This window comes from Tigriopus californicus, chromosome 1, assembly GCF_007210705.1.
Source record: "Tigriopus californicus strain San Diego chromosome 1, Tcal_SD_v2.1, whole genome shotgun sequence".
NCBI classification, from domain to species: domain Eukaryota; kingdom Metazoa; phylum Arthropoda; class Copepoda; order Harpacticoida; family Harpacticidae; genus Tigriopus; species Tigriopus californicus.
Genome location: NC_081440.1, coordinates 2284712 through 2294560, shown reverse-complemented (window position 1 = coordinate 2294560; position 9849 = coordinate 2284712). Strand labels below are relative to the sequence as shown.

At 40.8% G+C, this 9849-nt stretch overlaps 1 protein-coding gene and 1 long non-coding RNA gene across 2 annotated transcripts; one reads left to right on the top strand and one right to left on the bottom strand.

Moving 5' to 3' along the window:
* Positions 1 to 1060: 1060 nt before the first annotated feature.
* LOC131889308 (chitin disaccharide deacetylase-like) lies at positions 1061 to 1924 on the top strand. The gene has a single exon (XM_059238396.1). The coding sequence runs from the start codon at positions 1061 to 1063 to the stop codon at positions 1922 to 1924; it is 864 nt and encodes a 287-aa protein (XP_059094379.1).
* Positions 1925 to 8449: 6525 nt separating this feature from the next.
* On the bottom strand, positions 8450 to 9832 carry LOC131883285 (uncharacterized). The gene is made up of 3 exons (XR_009373606.1): positions 9578 to 9832; positions 9280 to 9506; positions 8450 to 9167 (listed from the first exon to the last, which is right to left on the bottom strand). It is a non-coding gene; the product is annotated as an uncharacterized LOC131883285 (long non-coding RNA).
* Between the last annotated feature and the right edge of the window lie 17 nt (positions 9833 to 9849).

The window sequence follows — 9849 nt, the reverse complement described above, 5'->3', positions numbered from 1 at the left end:
ATAGCATAATGCATATCATAAGATAAGTGTAAAGGGTGTTGTAATAGTAATGCACCACCTTCAGTTTCAAATGTCATAACTTTATTTTATTGTGCAATGACGTACACAATCAAAAAGTCCTTATCAGTGGGCAAACTAGATATCGCCATTACTGGTGAAAGACAATTGAATAAAGCATGTCAAAGCTAATTGACCAACAAAATATAACGTCTGCTCATGACTCTCTGGAGGCCCAAAGATGTTTCGAATGAAGTTCAACAAGTTTCTGAGACATGAATGTGGAACTTGGCCAGACGTCAAAATTTCCACCGCATTATATTTAATTGGCATGCGTGAACCAGACAGTCCAAGACTTTCCCATTGTTGCAAATTTTGAACTTCTTGAAAGCACCTTGAAATGGGGAAGTCCATTGGAGTCTCAGGTTCGTCCGAGTACGTCTTAAAACGAGAGATTTAAAGAGATTTCAAAATACGAAATGATCTAATAATTTCAATGATTGTTATAATTGCAAACCCAATTTATATCTTTGAACTTCGTGGGTTCCATTACTTTTGAAACACCTCGTGTTACTATAAAGCCATTGCACGTACAAACAAGGCAAAGAGGTCAAACATCAAAACCAGCTCCACTCTATTTAAGTACGGAAATATTTCTCCATTCACTTTCCGCCCATGTAAAGATACGTTCAATCAGAAGTGTTTGTTAGGCCAGTAGAAATTACAGAATCTTAACTTCAGTCATTTCGGTTATCAAACCACGTGTTTGTTTTGGTCCTAACCGAGATTGTTTGTCCCTTGGGGAACCAACGGTCAGTACAGAATGTAAATAGCCCTTCCAAACGTGCGCCAACAGAGAAAAAGGGACGCCAAAATAGCGTCATCGGAAGTTGACAGACCAACAGCCTGCTGGTCACGATCATAGCGGTGGTGGGCTAGTCCCAACGTTAGTCCAATCAATTGATATAAAAGGAACCGGGAACTCTTCGAGAGTCATCAGTTGTTTCTGAACTCTCATTGGAGTAACATCGCACACAACACCACCATCTCCCTCATCCTCACCATGAAGCCCTTCATCGCCCTCCTGGCTCTGTCCCTTCTGGGCATGGCCTCCGCCAACGACAACCAGAAGTTCATCTACTACACCTCCGACGATGGTATCAACGGAGGCAGTCCGGCCATCATGGATGCGGCCAAAGAAGCCGGGGTCAAGGTGACCTTCTTCATCAACGGCGATTCCATTAACGCCGGCCAATGGGGATCAAGCGGTGCCGCCGACAATATCCGCTACTTCCTCCGTATGATCCGTGAGGGACACACCATTGGCGATCACTCGCTCAACCACATGGCCCACAACTCCGAGACGGAACCCGCCGATGGCCGCAACGTTTATCAAAGCTTGGATGACATCAAGTACTTCGGCAAGAGCAATGTGGCCGTGTTCGCCAAGGTCCTCCAATCCGTGGGTCTGCCCTTCGCTCAATCCCGATCCATCATCACCGACATGTCCAAGATGGTCCGCATGCCTTTCGTCAACAACTGGCGTGTCAAGATGGCCAACGGTCAGCCTCCCATCGATTTCACCTGCCGTAATTGCATTGTGCCCTATGAATCCGCCGAGATTGCCGCTGATGTGGCTGACGCACTCTTCAAGGGCGGCAAGCAAGTTTTTGGCTGGGATTTGGAATGGCGGTCCGTCTACGGCGAGGGTCTCATCCAAACCCCGGAGGAAATGATGGAAGAAGTGCGGAAAATCAGCCAAGGCGTGAAAAAGGCCAAGGGCGGTCCCAACAAGATCGTCCTCCTCAACCACGACCACGGGTTCTTGTACGGCGACAAGCCCAAGGAAGCTCTGAGCCGGTTCTTCGACATGGCCAAGAAGGAGGGCTACCAATTCCGCTCCTTATCTACCTTCGCCACCGACTAAATTGTGTCGTTTAATCTGTGTTAGTTGTTTTGTAAGAATAAAACAACACCCCTGCCCACATTGATATATATTTGAATGACTTCTTTTTTGCTCGCAAGAGACCACATATTTCTGGCATTTTCTGACGCCTCGGTCGTGATCCATAAAGATGGTATCAAAACATGCAAAACCATTTTTTTATACACTGCTGCTCGTTAATATGCGGAGGGAAATTGTAGGCGTTGATACCTATTGGTCAGGCTTTGACAAATTCCTCCTGGGCAAAATATGATCTTTTATCACTTCAAAATGCCGGCAAATAAGATATACTTTGTATCCAAACGTGCGAAATATTATCATTTTTCATATATATATATATATGATAATATATATAAACACCAAAACCTCACATTTTTACATTTGTGTGTACAAATGGAAGCATGAAATTTGTTCAAAAGTAATGAGTTAAGGATTAGGAAAGTTGACTTGAATGTAATGAGTTAAGGATTAAGAAAGCTGACTTACAAGTAATGTATTAATGATTGAGAAAGTTAACTTATAAGTAAATATTTAACATGTGACAAAATTAACTTTTTAACCACTGATGCCTTGTAACCTAAAAGAAAAATGATTAGAATGAATACACAACTTTCCAATTTTGTGGAAAAATAAGTCAGAATATAAACATGCTGAAAAAGACAGCGAATTCAAATACGTTTTGCCGCTTTTATACTAAACAATTATTATTAAGAAAGGGAATTTACTTTCCTTAATGCTAATGAAGTGACAAAAATATTTATGCTTTACTCGTGTAGTACATAGTTGCTATATTGCTAATTGCTTGATAATCTCAACTAAAATGATTCTTTTGCATTGGCGAAAAATCAGCGGTCACTTGTTTATCTTTGGAATGGAAAGAATCAACGAGACAAATCGAATAGAGTCAACTGATGTGTAACATCCTCCATATATTTCCTTCTGTATAAGTACATAAAACTCCCAAAAAGTGAAAATATTATTTGTGATTCCTGAATACTGACCGTTATCGAGTCTCATAAATAACCACAAAAATTGATTTCCCCTTATTTGCTCAACAGTTTCTGATAAGGCCAAACTATAGGAGAAAACGGCTCAATCAGTCGTCGATAGGAAGAAGGTTTGTATCAACTTCGAAATTGGCAAATTTCATTTTGGGCTGATTTAATGTTACGGCGAACTTTAAAACCAACTCAGCTGATTCTGGCTTCTAGAGTTTCGAAAAGAAGCCTAAGTTTAGGTTCTGCCATCATTCCTGTCCCATAAGCAGCTTCACAGCTTCATTCATACAAATATACCTGCCAGACCTTCCGTAAACGGCCCCATTGATGTTCAAGATGTGTTTTAACAATGAGTTGTATATGAATTACTTCTTCCAGCATTTCGGACCGTTGATAAAAATTTCAAAAAATTACAAGATTTTCCAAATATATAAAAAACGAAAAGCCTTGAATTGTCAATTTTAATGCGTTAACTAAGACCCTCGGCCCCCATCTAAAATGTTAGTAAAAGTAATTGTAACGATTAACGCCATTGCAATTTTTGGCAAATATCGGTTGTGTAATGAATTACTTAGGTTTACTTAAGGTTTTAGGATCTCGTTGTGAATTTTTCCAAAAGGCCTCAATTTCTAGAACTTGCATGGGAAAATATTGTACGCGCTAGAACTTCGATCTTGATATGAATCTAAAATGTCACAGAACATTTTGTTTGTATAAAATTTTGCGCTAACAAATCCAGAGATGAACAACCTTAATATTATTAACAAATAATTTACCTTGAAATTTGTCAGAGTTTATTGCGGAATTTTCTGTGTCATTATGCATCTTTCTAGGGCCAAAAGATCCCATTCTAGGGGTTTTACAATTTCGCTGCGATTATGCCTCTGTAGTTAGTTTCCAATAGATCTGACAAAGTTATGATTCACAGCTCACAAATTGATTCCTGTCCCATTTAACTACATTGGAAAGGTTTTTGGAATAAATGCATTATCTGTATAGGAGGTCGGCAACTTCGAAAATTCATCATTTTCCAGGGTTGACTATTTTTGCTTATGGCCAATTCTTTAGTGAAGTCATGTTAGGTAAAACTAGGGACACTGGATGCAGAGACCCGCGAGGTTGAGTACACGTCATCAAATTCGAGCGATCTGATTGGCTGCCAAATGTCAACGAACATGGGCTTTGTTTGGAAACCTTCCTAAGTCATTTCCAAAAAGACCTAACATGTTTGTATTGCATATGATGGCAAAGCTTTGAATGATTTATGACAAATTTGATTCACCTTGGATTCAACCAACATATTCTACAGTATTAAAGTGTCTTTTGCCATTAGAATTGAATCAGTATGGTATTTCTCAATAAAATATAGTTCTCACGCTGATTTCTCGCATGCTGACAGGATCAATTTGGACTAAAGCACTTGAAAATAGAAAGTACAACTATATTCAACAAATTAGATTGTAAAGTATAAAGAACTTGTTTCTTGAGAGACTTGCATAGAGTTCGCATGTCATAATGTTGATTTGAATAATGGAATGAAATATGTCTGCAATCTAATCTTATAAAATAATGGGTTCAGAAAGTATTTTGAAAGTAACAAAACTATTTTTAATAATCTAAAATACCATATCCATGAATCAGCTTGTCTTTGAGTAAAATTTCGCAGTGTCCTTGAAAAAATATTCAATGGTGCTTGTCATGACAGTATTCTTTCTTATCTAGCGCATCAATTCGAAATATGTTTGGAAACTTTTTAGTTCATCAGATCGCTTACTTTTTCGAAGTGGAGCCACTTGTCAAACCTCGCGCGTCTCTGACTAGGGTCTCTAGGTAAAACATTCTCTTTTCTATTAATCTTAGCAACTAATTTTTGTTTGATAAATGATCATTCCATGAAAGAAGCGGCAATCTCTTGTGAAATCTAGCTTAGGGGCAATTTGGAGTTTTTTTGCATTCGGACCATCATCAAGTTTACAGTACATAAGGGATTTGCCGACATTAGCTTGAGATTTATGTACTGGTCTGAAGGTTTTTTTTCCTTCTAGCCCAGAGTATGATGCAAAAAGGATTTTAATTGTGATTGATTCTGAAACGGCTACAAAAATGTCGCGTTGAAGTAACAATTTTAGACAAAATCATTGACTGGAACACATGAAATTTTGACCTTGAAAATGACGATTTTCGATCAGTTTGAATTTCCCACCTTCTTACTTTGCCAGGGATTGCTCTCCTTGCTCCTTGCACTTTGCTTACCTGCACTTTCAACCAATGACAAACGTTGTTTACATTTTGCTTGCATTTTGTGACGTATGGCCACTGACTGAATCCCAAAGTCTTTGAGAAGTTTTGGGAGGTTTTGACATATCATAGCACTTCCAAATGAATCCTTTAAACAATGAAAATCTAGTTGGTGTTAAAAAATAGAGTACTAGTCGTCATTGGGATAACTGACGACCTGTTCTGTGTTCCAAAAGATGTCTTTAATATTGGTCATAAATGGTAAACATGGTCATTTGGTGGCCAAAATCACCAATGACATTCGACTCATTCATTTTCGACCTGAAGTTCAATGCTAAAAGATATGTTTTGTCATAAATGTGCACCTTCAAAACAAATTTTAATGCATATTACAAAAAAGTTTAAAAAACCGACCAAATCGTTTGGGCTTTTTCTGAAAAAGCATTTGCTGTATTTAGCAATGAACCATACTTCTCCCCTGTTAGTGTCATGCTCCTCATATTCTCACGTATTCCAAGATGGGTTGTTTTCTTATCAAATATGATACACTTGCTCTTGGCCTCATCATTTGATTTTATTGTTAGATTACAGGGTTTTTTTCTCTAAACCGTCTATTCAACTTTGAGTTAGTCGCATCCCCAAGTCCAGTCTCTCACACGTGGTCCCAATTCCAAGTGGCTTCGTCATCTCTTTCCAGAGATCATTCGTAAGTGCATGGATCCCAAACAACTGACTCAAAAACCGAGTGAATGAGCGAGCAAGTAAGGAACGAGCAACGAGGAACGGAGAGAGAGACGGTAAGTCTGAAACTGAAGCGAGTGCTTAGGGAATTCAAACGAGGGGTTCCCCTTCTTGGCCACAATCTCCGACAAATCTAGGCAGCTTCGAAAGCTTTTATACACTATATACTTTTCTAATCAGTTTCGCCCAAAGGCAAATATTACACCCCCTCCCAGCCTCAAAACAACTCCGAGGATCGAGAAAAGTCAAATGACTCCGGTGACATCCTGGAAACATGTCTCTCTGTTCTTGCTCTCGGTACAGTTGATAATGAGCTTGATTTGGGGACGGGGCTGTTATTTCTCCAAGTCCAATTTTAGGGACAAGCATTTGACAGACTTGACGACTGAGGGAGAACAAGAGAGACTAGCTGGAAAAAGTTTCTTGGAGAATGGGTATATGAGTTCTCGAAGAAAAAAATGCACCCTTCGAAGTTAGTTGAGCAACAGGAACTCGACAGAGTCATCAAATGGGTTAGGGTGGATTTGCCAAAGGTGAAATCCAATTTGATGCCGAAATGTTAGCCTTATTTGCACGTAAAAGTAGTTTAACTTCCCAGCGTAATGCCTTTGAAGATTGGACCATTCTTGAGAGTGTGCGTGTGAGTGTGTGTGTTATTTCTTGAGAAAGATCGAAGTAACGAAGTAAGCGGAACATTTTTGCTGTATGGTATATTCTAAAACATGGCTAATAGAACAAAAGGGGAGGTAAAGTTATCTTTAAGCATTTTAAAATCCGTTGGTGTGGAACATGTCTCGAAGAGATCAACAAAAAGATGTGCCTCTCGACAGAAGTCAAATTTCGCCTAAAAAGAGTCACTCAAAGCTGATGGCGAAGATCTCTTTGAGGAGGTTTTTCGTTGAAGCGTGGCAAGACGATCTGGAGCGCTTTTCCTCCCCCAAGATCAAGATGAAGACTCGGGGTTCAATGCAATACTGTTTGTAGCTAGATCGCTTTGGAAATCGAGTCTTGAAGCCTGACAAAGGGGGAAAAGAAGTGAAATGTCAGGCGGAATGGACCATGGACAAACTTGATTATCTCTCTGGGCAGCACTGTTCCCCTCTTACGTACATACGGACAAAGGCACTGACATGATGAGCTTTCACGGAAATAAACATGATTGAAACTCATCTGGACACACTTTGGAATCCAGTGATCCATGCATGAATGCCGAACTTGTCCATTTCTCTCCGATATTGTGCTCCCTAAAGACAGACGGGGAAGAGAAAGACGAAAGAGGAAAGAAAGGAAGAGTAAATTCAAAGCCAGAGGGGAAAACACCTTTTTTACGCTAAAATTCGCGGAACATCATGGCTTCTTCCTCACTGGGATAATCCCAGTGAGGAAGAAACATTTTCAGAGTGTAGATTTGAAGGCCTCATGTTCAAGTAGACTTGATTATTCAAGGTACTTTATGTTTCGGGAGAATATGCCATCAAAAAACTGATGGAAAGTTGGCGAATACGAATTATATTTCAATATATGCTAATGCAACCCTGATCGTTCAAATAAAAGTACTGAAGGATTAACGATGGTAAACCTGAATGAAAGATATTGACCTAAATAAGAGACCAGCAAATACCTAGTCCGTTTCAGTTCAGCCAATTGTGAGGTTATTCAAGTACGTGTATCAGCCAATTTCTATCGGAAACCGAATGTACCTTGTTGCATTTAATTCGATGATGCGTTGACAGACACGAAAGTGCTTGAGTGTGTGTTGTCGGCCTTTGCACTTCAAACAAACAAAGCATTCATTCTCCACGACTTTGCATGTTTTGTTTCCTTCTCAAATAGTCTTGAACAGAGTTTTTTGTGTGTGTGTCGCTTTTTTCGACTCCTCCTCCCCCATTACCTACTCAATTTCTAAACTTTGAAATTTGGAACTCTTTTCTTCTCCCTTCCCTTCGTCTTCCTCCTCCATCCAGGGTCACATCGATTGCTCCATCAACGTCTGCTTTTGAAGTAGTATCTTCATAAATGGCTACATTCAGTCCTCGAGCGAACGTGCGTACGAGTGCTAATCATAAAGCTTTGTTTGGGCCTAAAAAGCCTGATTTTGCGATCCAGACTGAAACAGAGGATGGCCGCCATAACTGAAATGTCCTCCTCCGTGAGTTGAGAACTTCAAGTGTTGAAAGAAAGAGATTTAGATAAGCAGACTGTAAACGAGCGGCAAGCTCATTTTGCAAACCATGAGAACTGGGTTCATCAATATCCCATGAGTATCCATCCAGACTGACCGTTCAAGGTCAGCCACTATTTGTCCAGCAGCTCCTCCGTGTCCTCCTCCGATATCCAAAGGCTTTGTGTGTGGGGCAAAGGATTCAATATTGTATCTCACACACAGGATGCTCCGTTTTGTTTCAGAAGCAGTCCCATCAACGGCAAACACTTCGCACAGTAGGGATATATGCAGTAGGTTAGCTAATCATTTCAGACCCTAGAGGAGAAGTCCCAACTTGTCCCACATTCCATAGAACTGGCCGTAGCTCTGTACCTCCGTGTTGAACTGTACGACATTCTCGGTCCTAGGAGGATCCGTGGTCGATGAGTAGATGTACACAAATGGCAGTGAGTGCGTTCAAGACTCACCAGACAGTTTGGCATCAGAGTGCTATTCAAGATTTACAACGAAGCTGTCGTTTGTCGTAGCTCCGTAACGAACGAACGAAGGAATTCCTGAGCTCTAGAGCTAGGACTCGCCAAGCAGTCTGTATTTCGTAAGGGGATTACTGGCGAATTGTGAGGGATTAGTGACTACATTCAGGGAATCCCTCACTGAGAAATTCTTTGCCTAAAATGAACAACTTTAAATACATTTAAAAGAATGTATCGCCAAGGACTAGGATGTTTGGGTAGATACATGAGATGAATGTTCTGGCTGTTGGTAGTGCCAATGGAGGTTGAATGCAGTGGATTGATTCCCTTGATGGGAACAAAGTGGCGAGATGAGGGAAACAGGTGGCTTGTTGTCGTAAATCCTGGCTGGGCTCAAGTCCCAGCAACAAGTTCATCTCGAAAACAGCTTTTTTGTCGACAATATTGAGGAGGCAGTTCCCGCTAGTTGGGATTATTGGGGTTAACGAATGGAGTGGACTTCCAAAGTTTGAAGGGTCAGTCGACCATAACAAAGATCTTTCAGCCAGCCAGTCGCCACTATATACTGTAAAACAAAGGTTACTATTGTCTGAGGGGTGCGACGATTTGCCCTGGAACATGAAATGAAAAAAAAAAATCGAAATTAATAGAAGCAACTCTTTCTTATCCACATTAAAAAAGCTCTTAAAACGCAACACGAAGTGCGAAACAATTAATACGTACCATCAAAACCTCGCTTGAAAGGACAAGAAATGATGGAGTTTTCTGATGGGCCCAATTTCAATTGCGTTTCCGTCTCTAAACATTCCAAAGACCAAAAAAAGGATTGTTCTATGCCTTCATTTGAAAATGCTTGTTTTCCAATGACATGTCGCTTTGACCAATTTTACCAACCAAAAAGAATAATGGGTAGAGAGAGTTGTTGGTTGTCCCAACCGGTTTATAGGAACCTGCAACAACGTTGTCCATCAATGAGTGTTACACACAGCGACCCTTCGCTCAAACTCATTGTGGTTGGTACCTGTTTGGCCCCGAGAGTTGGTTGGTCATCTACCGGTATCTTCCTCCTTCAGGGGCCATGAATCCTTGGAGACAACGCAGAACCATGAAATATGGGCATAGGACGTACGACCGAGGAGAACCCAGCTACCACCAACCATCTCGGTGGCCTAGCTGGTGGTTGAAGGCGATTAAACCCAGCTGTTGGGGGCGGGCAGATAGCCCCGAGCTTGCCGGGAGCACAGGTGGGTACTCATTATCCCAGCTGCTCAGGTAGGCGATACTTCTAACCAT